The sequence below is a fragment of the Arvicanthis niloticus genome, chromosome 17 (assembly GCF_011762505.2).
Source record: "Arvicanthis niloticus isolate mArvNil1 chromosome 17, mArvNil1.pat.X, whole genome shotgun sequence".
Classification (NCBI taxonomy): domain Eukaryota; kingdom Metazoa; phylum Chordata; class Mammalia; order Rodentia; family Muridae; genus Arvicanthis; species Arvicanthis niloticus.
In genome coordinates, this window is record NC_047674.1 from 33,873,993 (window position 1) to 33,897,371 (window position 23,379).

Genomic DNA, 23,379 nt, shown 5'->3' on the forward strand with positions numbered 1-23,379 from the left:
ATCATATGCCCTAGATACCAGGCCTCAGTATTTCATCAGCATAACCACATCCTGTCACAGACTCTGTCATGAGACTTTTTATTTCATTATGCAATGGTCCCACTCCAGCCTTTCAGGTCTAGTGTTCTGAGGAACCCTTATTTCTCAGTCTTACAAGTTCTGTCTCCTCCAAGTTCCCTTCTGTCTGTCTAATTGGTGACAAGTGGACGCAGTGTTCACCCCTGCAGTAAGTGAAGAGTGGCCACAGCACTCATGCATCTCACAGAGAAACGGATTTTGTTTTGACTCATTGTCCTTTAAGGACCTTGTGATTCCTCTAAGCCTGGTAGGTGTTTTTGCAAAAATCCCATGGCCATCTGTCACTAGATAAGAATCTACATCGAGAGGAGCCTGCAGGGAAGCAATTAGTATCTCAGACTTCCTGTTGACCTACAGCCTGGTAAGCTAGTCTCACTCTCAAAATGAGGCATGGTGGACGAACACTTGAAATCCTACCTTTAAACGGTGGAAGCAGGAGGACTGCAAGTTTCAGGCCAACGTGGTGTGTGAGATGTGCCTGCTAATCCTACTGTCAAATTCTGTACATTTGAAGTTGCCTTTGGAAGGCACATCTCGGTGCGTTTGACAAGGTGTTTCCAAAGAGGTTTAACAGAGAAGAGAGGTCTGAACCCAGATGGCAACAACCATGTACTGGGTGTAGGACTGAATGAATAAGAAAAACGGAGGTCAGATGGACGCCAGCATTTGTTCCCCTGCTTTCTGCCTCACACTCTGGCAGCCATGTCTTCCCCACCAGGACTGACTGCATTTTCTCAAATTGAGCCAAAAGAAACCCTTCCTTTGTTGAACTTTTCAGATACTTTGTTACAAAGGTGACGAGACTAGTATAAGAGACCTGTATAAGAGACCTGCTTAAAATAAACTCGTTAGTGTTGGTGCCTGGATTACAAGCATTCTGGAGGTTGGCTGTTGGAGGCATGGGACAGCATGTACCGGCCTCCTTGCATGCTGAATGGCTGGCTACCTCGATAAAGACAACCTGATTATTTGTGGTCATAGTTTACGCTTATGTTGTATCTGCTTTCTGCTTACGTTGCTACTTGATGCTTTGCATACACTTATTCTGTCCTCACAGCAACCTGCGTTATACATATGCTTATCTTACTCAACTTCCAGCACTTGAGTAAGTCTGAACAGCACACCCCATCCCCCACCCCACCCCGCCATAGCTCTAAAGTGGGAAGAACCAGACAGACCCATTTTAGAAAACAGCTGCTATTTAACCTTCATTTAAAAAAAAATAGCATTGATGATTTCCTACTTACAGGAAGTTGAGCTTTATGGCGTAAGCATCATAGGCATTGAGGTTAACCAGAGTTGCTTCTGCAAGTCCTCTTCCACTTCCTCTGCTTTAAAGATTCCCTACTCCTGAGTTTTTAATCCAACCTGATAGGAGAAGAATCTGGTCCTATTTCCTCCAGTTAATTAAGATAATACAATATTAATATAACAAAGATGTCAACCGAAACAGGGTTAGTGTCTCCACCTTACAGATACATAACAGGTACAGAGAGGTTACAGCACGGTGGATACCGGAGCCAGGAGCCAGGGCTGTTGATCCAAGTGGTTTGGTGTTAGAGATGCCATTTATAACACTGTGTGCAGCCCTACTTCATCATCAAGTGTGTCTGGATGAGGTTTAGACAGAAACTTTGACTCTACGTTAAAAAGTGGAAGTTTCTATATCAGACCTGGCAGCCTTGGATGCTCCAGAACCCCACGGTTAGGAAGTTTGCTTTGGACTCACTGTCCCATCTGTTTCCTTCCCTGCTTTTGTGTAGCTTCCTGGGATTAGATACATCTACTTGTTCTCCTTTGGGTTTCTTTTGGTCAGTAGGTCATCTCTAAGGAGGACTAGAACACCAAACCCCACGGAGGCTCAAGCACCTCCTGCAAACAGCATATTATATACGTACAACCTACACACATCCTCCCAGGAACTTTAAATCAGCTCTTTATTACTTACGTTGCATAGCAAATATGATTCTTTCCTGTCTTTATTTCCTAAACATTATGGGATGGCAGTCATACAGGTGGTTGTTTGGTTTGGTTTGGTTTGGCTGTTTTTGTTTTGTTTTAGCAAATTTTATTTCTAAATAGGGGATAAAGGCCAGAGAAACATCTATCTACAAGTATTCAGTCAAGACACAAGCTTTTCCCAGACATCTTCTATCGGCGTGCTCAGTTGAGCGAGAAATGTGAGACCCCGTGGGTATGCGAAAGCAACTGTACTCTCGTTTTCCACTTGTCACTCTTGCTGGTTCTAGTTGTGACAAGCTGTAGAAGCCTTGCCAGTACTCCTGTCAGAAAGAAGTGTTCCCTCCTGACATTCCCTCCACTTTCACTATTCTGAGGAACATATTGATAGTAGAATACTCCACTCGTAAATATGCATATATATATACATATATATACATATATATGTATGTATATATATATATATATATACACACATATATTTTGTGTGTGTGTGTGTGAGTCTATTTTTCTTAATTACAGATACATAGGAGGCAGGGAAATAACTTGTTAAAATGTGAAACGTAACTGATCATTTTACACGATATTTTAATTGTAATGTTGCTTCAAAGGTGGCGTGAATATTAGAATAAGAAGAAGATTATTGGTAGTGTAAAGCCACTTAGAATGATGCATTAAGCAATTATCTGAAATGCATGTTTAGACCTAACAATGGGAGTATAGGAAGCACACAATAGAGACACTGGTCAACGGGAGGCAGTTATTTCATTAATATATGTCATCCCTACAGGATAGCAATTTCAAAGATAACTAGTTTGTCCTTGCATGTTTCAATTGATTAGAAAAATTAATGTTTAAGAGATGAATTACTCCTTGTTTTTATGCATCAGCATTGATTCTGGCATCAAAATTATTACATTAGTGAATTAAAAATTGACTTAAAAGTCATTAAAATTGTAGAATACACTTACTTTAAGGAAAAAAAAACCATAGTGGTCATACCTTACTCTGAACTTTCAGGATGAATAGATTGTCCTACATAATAAAAAGGTAAGTACAGAAGCAGAGGGCGTGGCTTGCGAGCATGCTGGAATAGAGCAGAGGGCGTGGCTTGTGAGCATGCTGGAATAGAGCAGAGGGCGTGGCTTGTGAGCATGCTGGAATAGAGCAGAGGGCGTGGCTTGCGAGCATGCTGGAATAGAGCAGAGGGCGTGGCTTGCGAGCATGCTGGAATAGAGCAGAGGGCGTGGCTTGCGAGCATGCTGGAATAGAGCAGAGGGCGTGGCTTGTGAGCATGCTGGAATAGAGCAGAGGGCGTGGCTTGCGAGCATGCTGGAATAGAGCTTTCGGGTGGATTTCCTTTTCTTAGGCTCAACTCCACATCTATGCTGCTGGTGAATGGAGGGGTTCATCACCTAAGTATTAGGAGGATGAGCAGTAACAAACCAGCCAAGGATAAATCTGGTATTTCTTAGAAAATATTTTGGAGGCCCTGAAACCACAGAAAACTTTACTCAGAGTTCTTCCAGAGTTGCTTGCCCAACCTTTCCAGTGGTTTCACCCCTAGGTGCTGTAATTTTGTTCACAACTGATGGAGGGTGCCCTTATGGAGCAGCTAAGAGCACCTTCCATTGTCGGCAGCCTCTGGTTTCTGTGCTATCCCTATCTGTGGTAGAAATCTCCTTGAATACATCAAGATGAAGGTAAAGCAGGTACACTGTATAAAGAAGACAAAGGCAGGTCACTGAGCACTTAGTTCACAAGCCAGATCATGGCAGAATGTGGAAACCAGAAATACTAGCTGAATTCAACCCAGCAATGATACTGCAGTAAATAAGTGTAGTGGCCGAGGCTCACTAGTGATACTATTGATAGCAGATGTCCACACAGAAAGGACTGACAACCGAAGGAATCTAGTGGCTGGCAGTAAATAGCCACCCAGGCAGCCGGAAGGTGAAGGGTCCCTACCACGTTTTACCAGTTCAGGAAAACTGGAAAGTTTCAATATAGGCAACTCAGACGTTATAGACTGAAGACAAAGAAACATGAGGGTAGTCACTGTGGATGTGACACCAGCCCTGGACAAAAGGGGAGGAAAGTGGCAGCTATTCCACTAAGTGAGGAGAGGCTCATAGACTCAAGACGACCCTGAAATGTGAAGCAGCTCCCTAGAACAGGACCCTAGAGATAAGTTCTCCTAATCGACTGTCTTCCCTCCCTCTTTGCTCCTCCCTGGAATTTCACTGGCTAAACTCAGCTCCCCAGAGGGTAAGAGCTAGCTTAACAGTTCAGCCTCCAAACTTAGCAGAGCAGAGAGGCTTGGGATGGAATCTGGCAAGACAGAGGGTTCCAGCCCTCATGTCAGGGTAGGAATACAGTCATGCAAGTGCTTGAGCCTTTCATAATTCCCGTCTCGGAGAGGCTGGAACCGCACAGTAGCACTTTAGACAAGGAGGGCCTTCTGGGGAAGTCGTTACTGACATTGACAGCCTATTGCAAAGCTGCCGAGGAAAGTCTTTAGTTTGCTTGCGAGTCAGCAGCTGAGGGCCTTTGTCAAGGACTATGTCGGATCTCAGTGAGTTCACCCTTAAGGTGTAAATACTCTTTTCGTGTACTCCGGAGGGATCAAACAGGTTAACGAAGAGTACATGCTTACAACAGTGATGCACATTCATACATACTTACATACACACGCATGACTGCACACACATACAGAGGAGGAGAGAACTCAATACATTCTAGCTGTGGGCTTATTCTTCCATGATTGGAAAGATCTGATAGTATCATGCAGTATAGTGCAAGGAGCTAAAGGAAACCTTTTAATAAGTAATGGTTACATTTCGGACAAGGCTTGACATCTCTGTATAGTCTTTAATGTAATCTCAATAAAAATGAGTCTACAGACTCCAATCGGTGGTTCTTAAATGATTCAAGTCTATAGTCCTACAACCATACTTAATGATTTTAGCTTACACATCTTCTCCAAATAACAACATCATGACTTGGAAGCATTTTGACCCATTCTGAAGCATAGTGAGAGCTGGTAAGATGGCTCAGTGGGTAAAGTTGCTTATGGCCAAGCCTGCCGACCTGAGTTCAATACTCAGAACCAACACGGTGGAAAGAGAGAATTGACTTCCTCCCACAAGCTGTCCTCTGACGTGTGTGTGTGTGTGTGTGTGTGTGTGTGTGTGTGTGTGTGCATTTATATCATGTGTATGTATGTATATTAGCCATCTTTTATTCAGAACAAGCAGTGACTACTTGAGAATTTTAAATGTATTTGATGCTACTTGAATATGGAGGAAGTAAGAGGAGGTTGTGCTGCCCCCTAGTGGACACTAGTAGAGCATACTCTCCCTCCAGAAGTCCAGCGCTGACAACTTCTTGCTTGCTTGTGGTTTTTGTTTTGTTCTGTTTTGTTTTTTACTCTGGAATTGCTGCTGTAATTGGAATGCTCCAAGAGCACCCAGTTAGAGGGTCCTTCCAGTCTTGGTCTCTCTCCCTCTAGTAAATCACAGCTTTTTCATGGTAGTAGGAAACACCCCTGTTCTCTATGACCTACTTTGTTAAAAGTCCGGGCTAAAACTAGAAATCCATTTTCAGAGCTAAGCTAGCCATGGGATGTACAAAATGCCATTCCGCTGTTTCAGAACACTTCAGGATTCCTATGGGAAAAGCATGCAGTTCATCGTGTGACCTGGGCGCGGAAGGGAACAGCGTGCGAGGGTGGGGCTCAGTTGTACAGTGCAGTGTGCTCTCTTCCCGCATTTTTATGGAATTTATCATGGAGATGTTTTGTTACAAAGTTTTGATATGAGTTTCGTTTTGATAACTCATCTAGGTTCCTTCTCTTCAGTAACTTTTATTTCTCAGGATTTCAGGTAGCTTTTGATTCCGTGTATTAATTATGTCATTGATTTGCTAAATGTAGACAAACATTTAGCATTGAAAACTTATATCTGTAACTACATTTGTTTTCACATTACAAACCTCCCTTTTGTCTTATCTTTTTTAAAAAAAGATTTATTTATTTTATGTATATGAGTACACCATTGCTCTCTTCAGACACACCAGAAGAGGGCATCATGTCCCATTACAGACAGTTGTGAGCCACCATGTGGTTGCTGGGAATTGAACTCAGAATCTCTGGTAGAGCAGTCAGTGCTCTTAACTGCTGAGCCATCTCTCCAGCCCTTGTTTTATCTTTTATGTAATGTTTTTTTTTTAAACTAATTTGGTTATCTTGTAGGTTATTACTCTCAACTACAGGTTATGAGACATTTGAGAATCCTTGTCCTGGTTGGTTAAAGATGAAATAAACCCTCTCCTCCCCAAGTGACTTTGTCATGGTGTTTATCACAGCAACAGAAAGCAAACTGATTGTGAAAATCAGTTTTACTGTAGACCAATCAGTATTTTTTTTTTGAAAAGGTGAATACGGCGTTTAGTAAAGATAAGTGTGTCTCTGAGGTTCTACCGCCCTGTGTGCACACACCACGAGTGCATGCATGTGCATGGTTTCTAAAGTGAAATAGTGATTTTCGTTCACTTTCCCCATAAACTGTATTTTTCCTACAACACACAGGGGGAAAGATCTTTGAAAGCCACTGGCTTCTATTATTCATACAGCCGTCTGTCTTGGGCACAACTGTGGCTATGGTTTAATTTGTTCAGCCAAGTGATAATGAGAGGTTCTCTAAGGAGTCCTTAAGCTTCATGGGGAGTTGAGTGGTATCCTGTGGGAATGCATGTGCAATGACCCACTGTGAGTGTGCAGTGAGCTAAAGGAGGGTGAGCTAAAGGGCGTTTCTGCAAGGTAGGCTGGGAAAAATTGTGTAAAGTGGCTTGAAACAATAACCCAGGACCACAATGCTCAAGAACAATGCTTGTACCAGTCAACGAGTGAGGAAACGCTGGTCAGACAGATGCTGGATGTCTTGGATAGGTGTTTTGTGTGTGTGTGTGTGTGTGTGTGTGTGTGTGTGTGTGTGTGTGTGTGTGTCTGTGTCTGTGTCTGTGTGTGTCTGTGATGACCGTTGTCCAGGTTGTGGCTTTGGTAGAGAATATAAGACTCCTGTTTTCAGCATTCAGCAGTGGGCTCACCTCCGCCCTGACTCCACTTTATCTCTCTGTTGTTGCTTTTTAATTAGGACTCTACAGTAGTCGCCATAAGACGAAGCAAAGACTATGTTCTTGTATGTTAGTTAAATTGTTTCTGCATTTTGTTGTGATAAATGAACATTAACAGGGCTGGAGAGATGGCTCAGCAGTTAAGAGCACTAGCTGCTCTCAAAAAGGACCTGGGTTTGATTCTAACACTCACACGGCAGCCTACATCTGTTAACTCCTGTTCCAGAGGAATCTAGTTACCCCCTCTTTCCCCCCCCCACCCCCCGAGACAGGGTTTCTCTGTGTAGCCCTGGCTGTCCTGGAACTCACTCTGTAGACCAGGCTGGTCTCGAACTCAGAAATACACCTGCCTCTGCCTCCCAAGTGCTGGGATTAAAGGCGTGTGCCACCACTGCCCGGCTAGTTACCCCCTTTTTGACCAGTAAAGTCACCAGCTATACACGGGATGAATAGACTTACAAGCAGACAAAGTACACATACAAAATAAAATTAAATTAAAAGTTTGAAGTATACACTAACAAAAGTTGCCATCTTTATAATATGTAACTGTACAAATCAGTGGTAGTAAATATATTCATAATAAATACTCTACTATGAATGTGTATTAGTATATACATACTATGAATATATATTCATATATATATATATATGAATCTCTGCAGGGAACATACCTGAATATATATGAATATATATGCATATATCTGCATATGTATTCATAGTATAGTAAATATATTCATAGTATAGTATAGCCATCATCACAATCCAGCTCTGGAAGGCTTCCAGCTTGCAAACTAGAACTCTGTAGCCATTCAGCAATCCCCAGTCACCCCACTTTCCCAGCCCCTTCCACTCAGTGTTCGCCCTTCTGCTGTGTACCTCATAGGAATGAAATCATGTTGTATTTGTATTCAGGGAAACTAATCCCCTTACGATCATTACTATTACACTGCTGTGACCAAATATCTAACATACAGAGCTTAACGGAGCAAGAATATATCTCAGCTTGTGGTTTCAGGGTGCCCGTTCCATGGCTGCTTAACTTGTGTGTTTGAACAAATGGTCATGGAGGTGACAGCACGTGGCAGAGAACATCATGGCCGAAAAGAAGTAGGGGAGGAGCATCAACGTGCTTAGGGCTAAAACCTCCTCAAGAACCAACCTCTTCCAGTAACCTACTTTCTCCAGACAAGTGGTTCTCAACCTTCCTAATGCTTTGACCCTTGAATACAGTTCCTCATGTTGTGGTGACCCCCAACCATAAAATTATTTTCATTGCTACTTCATACTGTAATTATGCTACTGTAATGAATCATAATGTAATTATCTGATATTTCTGATGGCCTTAGGCGACCTCTGTGAAAGGGTCAATTGACTCCCCCAAAGTGTCTCAACCCACACAGACTGAGAACCACCACTCTATATGGTTTCTATCTCTTAAAATGTCTAAAACAATATAGGCTTTTGACACACGAGACAGGAGGAGACAATGCTGTACTCTCCATGGATCTAGGGATTGAGCTATGTGGGACAGTGAGGGGACAAAGCAATGGCAGACACTAAGAAAACGGCATACATACCAACAGGAGGGGATTTGCTGGGAGCAGATGGTCTAGGCTCTCTGGTGGAGAAACCACAACATCACTAGACGCTCAGCTCACTTACTATGTACAGTTAAACGGGGAAGCAAGGTTACTGCATTCGGCTGGACAAGGAGACAGGGTGAGCCAATCTAGGTAGGAGCATCTCTGTAAGAAGCAGGCTCTGTAGAGGAACAGTCACTGTAGGGCAGCAGTCAGTTACTGTAAGGCAGCAGTCACTGTAGGGCAGCAGTCACTGTAGGGCAGCAGTCACTCTAGAGCAGCAGTCACTGTAGGGCAGCAGGCTCTGCAGGAGAGCAGTCACTGTAGGGGAGTGAGAGACCAGATTTTTTTTGGTTCAGACTCCATCTTAGAGACTCTGACCTAATTGAATTCAAGTTAACTAACAGGTTGGTACTTACACCAGTTTCCAGCCCCCCTCCCCCAACAAGACCTACATCTAGCACCAGCTTCCAGGTTATTCCCCCGACAAATCTGCACCTCCAGGTTACAAGCCTGCTCCCGACACTTCACTTCCTAACAACCACCAATCAGGAAAAACGCAGAAATTATGTTTACGTTTGGCTCCGAGAACCAGCCAATTATGTTAAAGGCCATAATGGCTCCCCATCACATAGGTACCAGGCTAGATACCCCCTTCTTGCCTCTATAAATGCTTGCCTCAAACTAGGCTCAGGGCTCCACCTTCCTGCTGTGTCAGGGTTAATGGGGAGCCCAATCTCGAGCTTGTAATAAAGAGACCTTAATGCTATTGCATCGGAAACGGCTCCTTGGTGGTCTTTTGGGGTTCAGGAACACTTTCTGGCACACCAAGAACAGTCTCTGTGGGGAACTATGCCAACAACGCACATTCACCCCCTACACGACAGAACCACACAGACATCAAGGTTCATGCGTGCTGTAGCATACATAGGAAATTCTTCTCAAGACCAAATGATGTCCATACACACTCCTTTTGCTTACCAGTCCCCCTGGCAATAGACACCCGAGTCCCTTTAGCTACTGTGAGTAATGCTCGAGTAAACATGGGATCACACACGTTCTTAAAGACTCTGGCTTCGATTTCCACAGCAGCTGCACCATTTTACGTTCCATGACCATCACAGCAGGAAGCTCCCAGTTTCTCCACATCACATCAATACTTGTGATTTTAGTTTTCTGTTAGTTGCCATCCTAATAAGTAGGTGATGGTATGTCACCGTGAGTTTGACTTACAGTTACCCTTGCTATCTTAAGTTTTTAGCATGGGAGAGCCTGGGGCGTGTGTCATGGCGGATGTGAAGGTCAGAGGATAACTTGTCAGTTTATTCCAGCAGCTTGAGTCAGTTCTCTTTTCTGCCATTGGGTTCCAGGGATCAAACTCAGGTCATCATGCTGAATGGCAGGCATCTTCATCCACTGAGCCACCTCGTGGCCCATTTTTCCTACAGATGTTGGTCATTTTTATAAGGATTTATTGAGATTACATATAACTCTATCATCTTTGCTTTTCCTTTATTGGTCATGTATAAATCTCTGTTATTGACATGAATGTAAAATATTCTCCACAAGCATGTATTTGGATGGGTCGACAGCTACTTGGAGACGCTGTAGAATCTTTTGTACATGGAAACAATCTGGCAGATGTAGGGTTTAGAGGTAGAAACTGAGAACCCTAGGCTAGCTCTACTTACAGATCCAAGCTGAGAGACAAAGTATTCCTTAAGCTATTTCTGTCAGAGCAACAAAAAAGTAACTGAATCATATCTATGTAGAAACATCTTTTCAAGTCCACTGGCCATTTTTTTAAATCGAACTGTATTGCGTAAGCTTTGGTTATTAATCCCTTGTCAGATGCACAAATTGGAAATATTTTTTTTCATATGCTGCAGATGGTTTCTACCCTCCTAGTGATTGACAATCAATTATTTTTAAGTTTACAACATTCTTTCTTCTTTTATTACCTTTGCCTGAGTGTCATTAAAAAGAAATAGTTGCTAAGTCCAGTGGTGTGTCTTAATTATAAGAATCTTATCATGAATGTGGGTATAGTTTTTTCCCCCACTTCATACTGACTTAACTTGTTCTTTAATAAAAGATATTTTATTAAATAAAATATAAAAAGGTATAAAAGATATTTTGATTACTCTCAGCACTTCCTTCCCAAACCTGCCATTTCCACTCCTCCCAAGAGGTCCCTCTTCCACATTCATGATTTAATTTTTGTGACATAGACTTTAACCAGGGCTGTTTGCATGACCGCACCTTTGGAAGTATCTCTTGGAGCCTACTGGGAGATGCAGGGAAGGCTAGGCTCCATGAACCCACCTCCAGTCCATGATTGACACTCAACTGCCCCAATCTTGTACAAGCCCAGTGCAGGCAGGGGCAGGTGCCGCGTGATCATGTTTGCCATAGCTGTGTTTGGCCCTGAAGACAGCATTTCACAGCCCTCCTCTCTATCTTCTGGCTCTTACGTTCTTTCCATCCTTTTTCCCCAGGCCCGAGAGAGGGTGGTTTAAGAGAACTGTTTAGGTTTTTCCTCTCAGTTGTAATTTATTCCAGCGGCTTGAGCAGCCTCGGGTCTCTGCATTCACCACTGACGTTCACTGGAAAGCACGAGCTTCTCTGATTAAGGCTCAGGCATCTATGGCTTACGACTGTAAACACAAATTTCTTGAGTGTTAGTTTGGCACCTTGTCGATTTAATTGAACAACAGTAGTGAGTGCCCCATATACCCCACAGGCCTATAAAGTTCCCAACAGTGTTCTGTTTTTGTTTGACAAAGTTTGTGTTACGAAGCATATCCTCCGATGGACCCCATCAGAGAGCAGTTTGCTACCCCAATAAAAACTGGGTCGCTATTGTACCAGTGGGCACATCTTGCCCATCAGGCGGTCTTTGAAGTGTGTAGGGTTCACAGCCTTTTCTCCGAATGCAACTTACATAGATAGCTCCTTCCTGTGCCGTGGAAGCTGGCCAGTGGGAGGAAGCTTTGAGCTGAACACAACCTTGATTCTGTACGTCTTGCAGCCGAGGTATGGGGCATCCTAAGAAATAGGGTCTTCGTATCTAATTCTAGTAGGCGACCAAGAAGAATGGCAAGAACTGGTATTATTTGGGGGAGCCTCTGGGGTCTCTCTGCCTAACAGCTAACATCCCGCACCTGGCACTGGATATGTGTGTTTGTTTGTTTAATAAACAGTGGTTTTGGAGGGGCAATGTTATTTAACCAAGCAAGGCATCCCTCTTCTAAAGCTAAAAAAAACAAAAAAACAAAAAAAACCCCTGCATTCTTTTTAATTGGCTTACAAAGTAGTAGGCCTCCATGTGGCTTTTACACAGCGTCTTCATTTTGGTTAACCCTCCCTTACCATCCCATGCCCTTATCCCATCCCTGCTTAAACCTTTCCGCCTCCCATCCCCCTCCCCCATCCCACTCGACTTACATATGTTCTACCAGCTCTCCTCCTGTGACAATGGTTACTTTTCAATTTCCTGGATTTTTATGGATGGCTAACATTAAGCACAAGGATCTGTAGCTTCAAAGCTAGGCTCCACATCTGAGAGAACATTCGACCTTTGTCTTTCTAAGCCAAGGTTACCTCACTCAGTATGATTCTTTTTTTTTTTTTTTCAGTTTTATCCATTTGCCCACTAGTTTCATAATTTCACTATACCACCGAGTACGTCAATGAAATATAAAAAATCATGTGTATGTAGAATAATTTCATTGCCCGTTCATATTCTGATGGACATGTGGGATGAGTCCATTCCCTAACTATTATGAGCAGGGCAGCTGTAAAGATGCGTGAAGAAGCATATCTGCGATAGGATATACGGTCCTCTGGGTATATGCCCTGGAATGGCATAGCTTTATCGTATGCACGGTATGTTTCTATCTTTTTGAGGAACTGCCACACAGACTTCCATAGTGACTGAATCAGTCTATACTCCTACCAGCAATGAACCCGTCCCTTTTCCCCCAGATCATCAGCGTCTGCTGTCATTTGAGCTCTCAAGCATAGCTGTTCTGACCAAAGTGAGATGAACCTCGGCATATTTTTCATTGTGTTTCTCGGGTGGTAGATGATGTTCGATGTCTTTTTGTAAATGTTTGCTGGCCATTTATGTTGTTTATTTTTTTATTCGGTTACAGAGCTTGTTTTCATTTGGCTGTTTTCTTGATGGTTAGATTTTTATTGACTTGCAGAGCCTAGGTACTAATCCTTTATTTGCTGTAGAATCAGCAAATGTTCTCTTTCCATTCTGTAGGCTGCTTTGTAACAAAATGGAGTGTCCTGTGTTGTATAGAGACTTCCATTCTATGAACTGCCATTAGTCAATTGTTGGCAGTTTTTTTCCTCCCAAATGACTGGTTCTATTTAGGAAGTTCTTGCCCACACCTATGTTCTCATAGGGTATCCCTACATCTTCCTCTAGAAACTTCAGAGTTTCAGACTTTCCATTGTTTCTGTTATCCGGCTGGAATTGATGTTTTGGTCAGTCAGAGTGAGAGAAGAGTTATTTATTTTCATTCATCCTTATACTGATTTTCAGTTTTTCCAGCACCATTTGTTGAAGATGCTGTCCCTTCTCCAGCCTGCATTTTTGGACTCCTTGTAAGAACTCAGGCAACTGAACTTCGACAGTCTTACATCTGACTCAGCTTTTCTATGGCATTGACCTGGCTTTCTTTTTTTTAGTACCAGCTCCGTGCTGTTTTTATTACTCTTTGTAGCATAACCTGGAGTCAGGTATGGTAAGACCACGAGATGCACTCCTGGATTTCAGGATTGTTTTGTCTTTCCGGTTTCTACATGAATCTTTGTATTGTTGTTCCATTTTGGGAACCATGTTCTTGCAATTTGAATGGAATTGCATTGAATCTTTAGACTTCTTTTCACAAAATGTCCATTTCCCAAAATAGATTCTTCTAACCTATGAGCATGGGATGTCTTTCCAGCTTTGTCTTTCTTAATTCTTTCCTTCAGTATTTTAAACTTTTACTTGTAAAGTTCTTTCATTTCCTTGATGGAGTTTATTCCAAGGCAAGTCTTTTTGGTTTGGTTTGGTTTGGTTTGGTTTGGTTTGGTTTGGTTTGGTTTGGTTTGATTTAGTTTGGTTTTTCAAGATAAGGTTTCTTTGTGTAGCCCTGGCTGACCTGACACTAACTCTGTAGACCAGGCTGGCTTCAAACTTACAGAAATCCTCCTGCCTTCTGAGTGCTGGGATTAAAGGTGTGTGCCACCACCACATAGTGGGAGGGTTGATTTTTTGTTTTTTTGTTTTTTGTTATTGTTGTTGTTGTTGTGGTGGTGGTGGTGGTGGTTGTTGTTGTTGTTAGTTTTGTGCTATTAAAAATAGGATTTTCCCCAATTTCTTTATTGGAATGTTTGTCCTTGGGGTAGTCTTTATATAGTAATTTTGTGCCTGTGACTTTACTGAACATGTTAGCCAGCCGTAGTTGTCTTGAGGAGTCTTTAGGATCTCATATGTATAGCATCATGTCATCTGCAAGGGTACTTTGATTTCTTCTTTTCCTCTTTCCAGCCCCTTTATTGCCTTTTCTTTTTCTATTGTTGTAGCTAAAACTTCAGACACAATATTAAAAGGGAGTGAATCGCATGGACACTCATTTCTAATTTTAATGAAAATCCTTGGAGTTTTTCTCCACTTAGCAGACTGTTGGCTACCAGCTTGCTGTGATGGTATTTACCACGTTGAAATATATTCCCTCTGTGCCTAGTCTCCATAGGGACTTCATCACAAAGGGATGCTGGGTTTTATTAATTACTTTTTCCACATCTGTTGAGATGATCAAGTGCTTTTGTGTCCTGAGTCCATTGATATATTGAATTAAGCTTATTGATGTTCATACATGCAACCATCCTCTACAGCTCTGGAGTAATGTAGACATCATGGTGGAGGATCTTGATGTATTCTTGAATTCAGTTACAAGTACTTTGTTGACAGTTTTATCCTCTGTTCACTGGAAAGATTGTTTTACAGTTTTCTTTTTTGTGATCTCTTTATCTGGTTTGGCTGCGAGAGTAATAATGCTGGCTTCACCAGAAGAATCCGGAAGCACTCTTTCTTTTTCCCTATGTCAAAATCCATTTTACTGGCCTAAATGGAGGAACTTCTCCCTAACCTGTTCTCAATTTAAATTTTTATTAGCTTGTAGGTTGATATCAACATATACCAGTTTCTATCAGTGTGAAAGATATCATGAAAGAAGAAATACATAAATATAAACTTTCCTTACAAGCTTGCACAAAAGGTATTTGCCCTTGGTGGCTCACACTGTAAAGCCAGCACTAGGAGGCGCAGCTTAAAACACTGGGCAGGTAAGCCCAGAGGAGAGCCTCCCCATGCTGTGTTAATACTGTGAAAATGGCTGTCTACCAGAGTCAGTGCGTTCCTCATCAAAATTCAAACAAGAAACGAAACAGAGTCGTCAATAATGGGGGAAGTAAAATGAACAGATGTTCCGTTAAACACATGAAAAAAAATGATAAATCTCACCAGCCATTAGAGAAATGCAAATTAAAGCTAAAAAGAGAGTCCATCTCAACCCAGTGCATGAAAGCCATTAGGAAACCAAATAATCACATGAGCCTGGAAACCTGGGTTCAGCCCCTTGAACCCAGTAACTGTGGCATGTTACATACATGCACACACATACACACACACACATATAAACACATACATGCACACATATGCATGCATGCAAAAACACACAGAACATTTGAAATTATTTTTATGAGAGCAAACATCCTATCTGAACCTCAATTAAGCAAAATGCTATCCAGTTTGGTTTTTTTTTTTTTAAGATTTATTTATTTTATGCATGAGTACATTGTAGCTGTCTTCACACACACCAGAAGAGGGCAACAGGTCACATTACAGATGGTTGTGAGCCACCATGTGGTTTCTGGGAATTGAACTCAGGACCTCTGGAAGGGCAGTCAGTGCTCTTAACCGCTGAGCCATCTCTCCTGGCCAGCTATCCAGTTTTTTTGCTTTTTGTATATTTATGTTTTATTTTGTTTTGGAATTTAGAAAATACATTTCATGGTGTCACCCAGGCTGTCCTTGAACATGAAACCCTTCTACACTCATCTTCGAAGTGCTAGGATTGCAGGTGTGCACTACTGTGCCCAACCATAATGTTATCTTGAAAACTCCACTCATCACATTAGTAAATATAGCTTCCAAAAAGCTGTGCTCCAGGGTTTTATTATGAACTTTGTGAATAAAAATTTTTGAATAGTGCATTCGCTAACACATTTATAGTAATTTGATAAGAAGCAAAATATTACTGTGTCCTCAATATTCTGTATATTTCATGAAGGTTCATATGCTCAATCTGACTTCAGTTTTATTATTTATAATTAAATGCTTATGAAAACAAACCAATTAAAGCAGATACTCTGAAGATTAAATAAGACCTAAATGTCGTCACTGCAACCGTACTGATAGAATAAGCTAGTATGGGACAAGAGGAACCTCCCATTGTAAGACTTAAGAGTTTTCAGGAAGAAAAACACCTTTTAAAGCAAAACTCAGTTCTAAGCAATTCTTATTGATCTCCAGGGAATGCTTCCACCTTCAATCCTTATATTGTTGACTATTATTAATATATTTTTCCTAGAAGTACATAACTTCAGTTCTGTGTGATAATATTTATATACACCTATAATTTTTAAAAACTGTAGATTCTTTATAGCTACTTGACAAGAACGACAGATGGAAATTGTTCTTACACTATTGGACATTTTTAAAGCCAACTAGCTGGGTCTGACCTGCTACTATGTATCAATCCCTTTCCTTGCAGTAGACTCTCTTTTTAAATTAATTAATTAACTAATTAATTAATTTTATGTAAATGAGTACACCGAAGCTGTCTGTGATTGCTGAGAATCGAACTCAGGACCTCTGAAAGAGCAGACAGTGTCCTTAACCACTGAGCAATCTCTCCAGCACCAAGCTGAAGGTTTTTGAGTCAAATGAAAATGTGCAGGGAAGTTGGCTAGTGAGAAAGACAACAACGTGGAACCTTCCGTGGAAGCCGCTCACCCAAGCAGACTGCAGGCTGAGGCACCCTCTGTGTTGTTTTTGTTTTTAAGGAGAAGCAGGAACTGCAGCACCTTCATGGGCGTTTCTGCCTTCGACGGTTTCCGAAAGCCTTGGCTGACTAATTGAGAAAATGCAGAAGATCTTGCAGACAGAGGACATCACCGACAACCAAGTTCTTAGAAAAAGAAAGAGGAAACGGACAGAGACCATGAACTCAGAAAACGTAAACAGTGCTCCGGATAAAGCCCAGGTTGGTGTTCTGTTGGTTTGATTTAATCTTACCTCGCTCAGCAGAACGTCTGCAATTCTCTGACATTGTTTCTCAGCACTTTCTCCCATTTCTTGTAACTAGTCCTTTTTAATTCTTTATCCAACCGAGGGAATATAGTTTACGTTCTCTTTTTAAGGCTAAGTTAGAAACACTGACAACAGACAGTTTTCCTGCTTCATTTCAGCCAGGACCAGATATAACATTGTTCAAATTTTGTTTTCTGTTCTAAACAAAAGATCATCAAACTGTCTGAAAATAGTTTTCCTCCCAAAATATTTTATGGAAATTGCTATACTTCTTCATTAAGACTTACTCTTTGCTTTTCTCCTTGGAACTTGACTCTTGGCCTTTCTCCCCACCCCATTCCTGTCCTTTGCTTTCAATAGCTTACTGACCGACATGTTCATTCTGTGGTTTTGTTTGTATGTCTTTATACAGTCTCACATTCATATATGTTTTATAATACATGTAGTATGCCATACTCACTGGTCCTTAAACAATACCATCTCCCTCATAATCCCATCTCTGACCCACTTTGTAAAACACGAAATCTTAATTTGTTCCTGACGTTTTTCAAAAAGCATCACACTCTCCAAAATCATTCATAAGACTTGATATTAGGAGATGCATATAAATTATTCAACATAAACATGTTATCTGGAGAAACAAATCAACATTACCATCAGCTTATAGAGTTATCTACCCACTTTTGGTTATTTTTCGGGCTAGAACAACTGAAATCCATTGATTTAGTAGAACTATACTCCACAGGTTATATTTGTATGAAATAAATAGGAGAATGACTTGTGGTTTAGAAATTGCTTGTTTGTTTCTATTTGTTTGACTAGATTATAAGATTATAAGATTATATTATAAGATTGCATGGATTAAATGCACTAGTGATTAACTCTAAGTCATCAGCAGTTTCCCTTTGAGGCATTTAATCAAGAGAGTCCATATTTGAACTCTCTACTCCATGCTCCCTGGGTCTCCTGGCTGTATATTGTATGAGTCTGCATCAGCCTCAAGGCAGTCTTGTGAATCTGTCCTTGTGTCTGTCTGTTCTGTCTTTGGGTATCTGTCTTCTCTGTGTGTGACTTTCTGTGTTTATGTATGTCTGGTGTATAGCTGATTCAACTCTGTCTCTGACAAAGGGCTAATCTGTATTTATTGACCAGCAACAGAAAGTATCACATGGGAAGTCATGGGATACTTTATAGAAATCTTTAAGAGTTTTATAAGGGATTAAGTCACTGGCTTCAACTGACCCAGACAAAAAAACAGTTCTGCAAACGTCATCATTTATCAACCAAGATCCATAAATGGGTGCTTTTAAAAACTTTTCTGGTAGCTTTTACAAATTTGCTTTTAACCTCTGTATCAACTGCCTTCAGCAAATGATAGACATGTGTCACCCTGGGTCAGAGACATGGCGGAGCACCTCATTTAAGGTAAAGCCTACTCATTATCTTAGGTTATAAAGGTGGATTACAGGGAGGTCCAAGGCAAGTGAGGTCAACAGTTACATTGTTCTCTTAAAGGCAGTGGGTTTTTTGGTTTTTGTTTTAAGCCGAGCAGACAGTAGGCTAGCAATCTTAAGGGACCTCAAGATGTATTATTAACTCTGGCTGTGAGGTCCAGCAAAAGTTTCAGTCTTGGAAAATGTAAGGGATAGCATTTCATTGCCACCTAAGATGAAGAAGGTCCCCCCACAGTCAGCATGCCCACAAGCAGTGTGTAGGCCTTTTTGCATTTATACTTTCTTATTAATACTTAGTATTAATGTCAATATTTCTAGTTTTCATTAAATGTTGTATTGTAGCTTGCTTGTGCGGGCTTGAAGTAGCTCAGGACTAAACAAAGTCCATGCTCCTGAGTCCAGTGGTGCTTTCTTTGGCAATTTTCTGTCCTCCAAATCACAATAGCTTTCCAAACTACAGAATTCTGTTGGTTTCTATTGCAGTTCAGTCCAGCCAGAGATTTTATTTGGTCAAAGATCCTGGGCCTGAGAGACCACTTCTTTTATCATTGAATCTGGGTTTCGCTTTTTTTCTTTCCAATTTATAACAGTTACCTAAAGGCCTTTTGAAACAAAGGCTTGAAGGTATCCCTTGACTCCACAGCATCTCATAGGACAGGATCATCAGAGATCATAGGGAAGCTCTTGAGAAAACCAAGGTCTACCTTCTGCCAACCGAGGGAAGTAATATGGAATGTTTCTCTAATCTTGAAGATTAACACTATGGAACTCAGCTGATTTATTTTTTTGTTTGTTTGTTTTGTTTTTTGAGACAGGGTTTCTCTGTGTAGCCCTGGCTGTCCTGGAACTCACTCTGTAGACCAGGCTGGCCTCGAACTCAGAAATCCGCCTGCCTCTGCCTCCCAAGCGCTGGGATTAAAGGCGTGCGCCACTGCTGCCTGGCAAACTCAGGTAATTTGAATTGCACCTTGCACTCAGTGCTTCCCTATGTCTTCTTGCAAACTGCTGATACTGACAAAGCAACTGAAATGCAGCAAAATTCTCTCTCCTGCATTTTTGGGTGTGTGGTCTACCGTCTTAGGCACTCTAGGTGACAATTTTACCAAATGTCTCACTGAGCGCTAACAGGAGTCAGTGGCTTTTCCCCATGCCACCCTGTGCCTTTGGGGCCCACAGGAGTATAAACAGGTGTCCTGTTTTAGGCATCCCCACTTCTGTGCACCACATTTTAGACTTTTGTGATGTTTACCTTAAAGATCTGAGTAGTGCACAGTAGTTTATGTAAGGTAGAAAGCGGTCTCCTACTCACGTGCTGCCGTCCACAGTTCCATGGAACTCACAATGACGAGGGCTCACTCACATAGTTGATCCATCTTCCTCAGTTCACAGCTTTGTCTCTGTGCCTAACACCTGCTAATAACTCCCCTTTTTCCCTCCCTTGCCCCTCTCCCTCCCTCCCTTCCTTCCTTTCTTCTTCTTCTTCTTTTTTTTTTTTTTTTTTTTTTTTTTTTTGGTTTTTTCGAGACAGGGTTTCTCTGTGTAGTCCTGGCTGTCCTAGAACTCACTCTGTAGACCAGGCTGGCCTTGAACTCAGAAATCTGCCTGCCTCTGCCTCTGCCTCCCAAGTGTTGGGATTAAAGCCGTGCGTCACCACCGCCAGGCTTCTTCCTTCCTTTCTAACTCCCTTTCCTCCTTCCTCTGGTGACCTTGCCTAAATTTCTTTCTTTCTTAAATGAGCTTTCTAAAATTTGAAAGCAAGAATAAGACCAAATATTATCCAAGGAATTCTTGTCTAAACAGGCATCTTTCAAATTTCAAAATACCATCCATTTATATTTACTCAAACACATCATTTCCCCCCTAAGATTTGGACATATAATGAGAGTAGATTAGCTACGGTGATTTTCATGACAATTGTATGTATGGTGTTCGTATCCCTACAAACTCACATATATAATGAAATACATATAAGCTTGCATATCATCTCAACATTTGGAGAGGGCTGTATCTCTTCTACCAAAGTTCTTAATGTCCCTGTCTAGTACCTAAGTATCCGTTACCTTTGCTGGTGAGCCCATTCTTCGAGGCCCTTTGGAGATTCTGTCAGCTCCATCTTCCGGAAAGCTCTAACGCATTGTGTACTCTCTTGCTTTATCCATTTCCCAAACCCTTGCCTATCTCCTGACTTCGACATGAAGACCATTTGGATTTTCTAGCTGCTTTGCCTAAGCTCTGGAGAGTCTGGATACTGGTTTTCATCCATTCGTCCAAACATCAGTCTGACTGTCTCTGATCTATGGCCCAAGGAGGCAACATGCTGCCCTGAGGACCCAGGGCCTCTTCAGAGACTTTAGAACAAGCAAGGAGCTGGTCTGCTGTTCTGTTATCCCTCCGTCATGTGCATGTTCACCTCCTATGTCTCCACTCCTGAAATCTATCTTCTAAAGGATCCAGTGAAGGAGGAATGCAGATGTTTGACTTTGATTTTCTCATATTCCTGCTCTTTATTCTCCACTCCTCCTCCAAGCACCAGAATGTCTCATAACGTGAGCTTTCCCTGTGCCTTTCTCTCTTCTACTCTCAGATTAATTTTTGAAGAACCTTCATGCTATAGGCATCTGAATTTGGTCTTTACATAAGCCACTTTACACTGAAATTTTCCAGTGATATGTACAGATACACACACACACACACACACACACACACACACACATGCTGGTTTTAATATATGTGTGTATGTATATTTGTGTATATATACATGTGTCTATATAAATGTGTGTGCAAATATATATATATATGCTATCACTTCCAGTGTTTTTTTTTAATCTCACCATAGTTTGAGACATTTTAAATTATAGTCTCACTTTTTGACCTCAAAAACTGTTTCTAAAGCTAAAAGATGAACATGAGCTTCCTTTTGGGTGACTCTGTTCCTTCTTTCCTCTGAGACAACAAACCACAGAATTAGCTCCATGACAATCTCAAGAGAAAAACCATGAATGGAAACCACAGAGAAGGATAGAATAAGAATTAGCTACAGGCAAAGAAAAGCCTTTTGCCTGCCCCCACAGTAATCGAGATGGTAAAGTGCTTACTGTGTGCAACATAGTATGAGATTTATAAATATCAAATCTGGAGTGCCTAGAGTGTATGATTGGGAAAAGAAGCTTAGGAAGAGAAGGAAGAAGTCTTCTGATGCACACAAAGGAAAGAGACACTGTGCTGTGGACAGGGAGACTGGGGAGCAAATATTTTCTTTTTCCTCATATTTTTAGTTAAAAAGAAATAAACTCCAATAAAACCACTTCCTATCCTCAGATAGCCCCTTATCTATCTGCTCCAGATGTACTCATATGCAGCCTTGCCTTTCTATACTCAGTCTCTTCCCTCCCCACCACAGGGTTTATGCCTTGCACATGCCAAGCAACCGCTTCGCCACTGAATTGTGTCCCTGGCCAGCTTTTAGAAAAAACAAAGCACAGACATACATAAATATATATATATTACATAAGACATACATAAATATATAGTACATGTCATAGATTATATGTTATCTATAATACATGTTTCTAAATAATTTATCAATCATTTCAATTTCTCATTTCTGTCTCTCATTTGAGAGGGTTTTCACTATGTTGTTTAGAGTTGCCATGTTTCTGGAATCAAGTGATCCTCCTGCCTCAAGCATCTGAAGGAGCTGGCACAGGAGTGTTGCTACTGCACTGGCTTCTTCACTTTGTAACTATACAAATGATACATTGTATATTGACCTCTGGGGCTTGCTTTATTCACTTAACATTGTATTAACATTGATTCTGCATGGCTCTTATCTATCCACTGTGCGGTGCTGTGTAAATCCTACCCTCTGAGTTCAGTACAAGTTGCCCCATCCCGACAGTAGACACTTGGATTGTCTTTGGATTCTCACCGTTATGGATTTTGCTTCAATTGAAAGTCTTGGGTATGTTCCCTTGTATGCACACACAGCCTTGGGGATCTTTTGCAAGAGCAACGGGAGCTAAGTGTCAAACTTCATAGGATAATATTACAGTGCTTTCCAAAGTAGTGTGCACCAAGTTCTCTTCATACAACAACATATGGAGAAGCAGTGGTCTATGCCCACCCTGTTTAGTTTTGTCAGATTCCTTGGGCTTTGCCCAAATGCGAATTGATGGTGATTTTGACCTTCTCTCTCTGACTGTTCACTGATGAGGTTGAATATCTGTCTCTACTGATGCGCCTATACATTCTCTGTTCTGTTCCCCTTTGTATCATTTATTCATTTTTCCATTGAGTTAGTGTTTTGGTTAACACACTTCAGATATTTCCCATTGGCTCTTATGGTCTTTTTTTTTCTTGTTTAATGTGTCTTATGAATAAAAGTTCTTCATTTTAATTTTTTTAAAAAATACTGTGAGCAGTGATTTTATATCTAGGAAATGCTCACCCAAGTGCATTTATATTTCTTTTTTCTTTTTTTTTTTTTGTTTGTTTTTTTTTTTGTTTTTTCGAGACAGGGTTTCTCTGTGTAGCCTTGGCTGACCTGGAACTCACTCTGTAGACCAGGCTGGCCTCAAACTCAGAAATCCACCTGCCTCTGCCTCCCAAGTGCTGGGATTAAAGGCGTGCGACACCACTGCCCGGCTACATTTATATTTCTTGTACAGTTTTTGCGTTTTGCTTTTGATGTATAAATTCTTAATGCATCTGCAGGGATTTGCATGCAAGTCTGTGTGGGGGTGTATGCATGTATATGTGTACACATATGGAAGCATCTACATGTGGATGTATGTGTGTA

At 41.3% G+C, this 23,379-nt stretch overlaps 1 protein-coding gene across 3 annotated transcripts in view; it reads left to right on the plus strand.

Moving 5' to 3' along the window:
• Nucleotides 1-23,379, plus strand: part of Bend6 (BEN domain containing 6) — a 66,783-nt gene that overhangs the window by 8,918 nt on the left and 34,486 nt on the right. For 2 of the 3 annotated variants that reach the window (XR_013104658.1, XM_034521884.2), the window contains exon 2: nucleotides 16,881-17,080. Coding sequence is in view for 2 of the 3 variants with exons in the window: in XM_034521884.2 (XP_034377775.1) it covers nucleotides 16,961-17,080 (120 nt within the window). In the remaining variant the exon portion in view is untranslated. Of the gene's footprint in view, nucleotides 1-3,057; nucleotides 3,088-16,880; nucleotides 17,081-23,379 lie in introns of all 3 variants that reach the window. The other variant, XM_034521885.2, reaches the window with a different exon arrangement.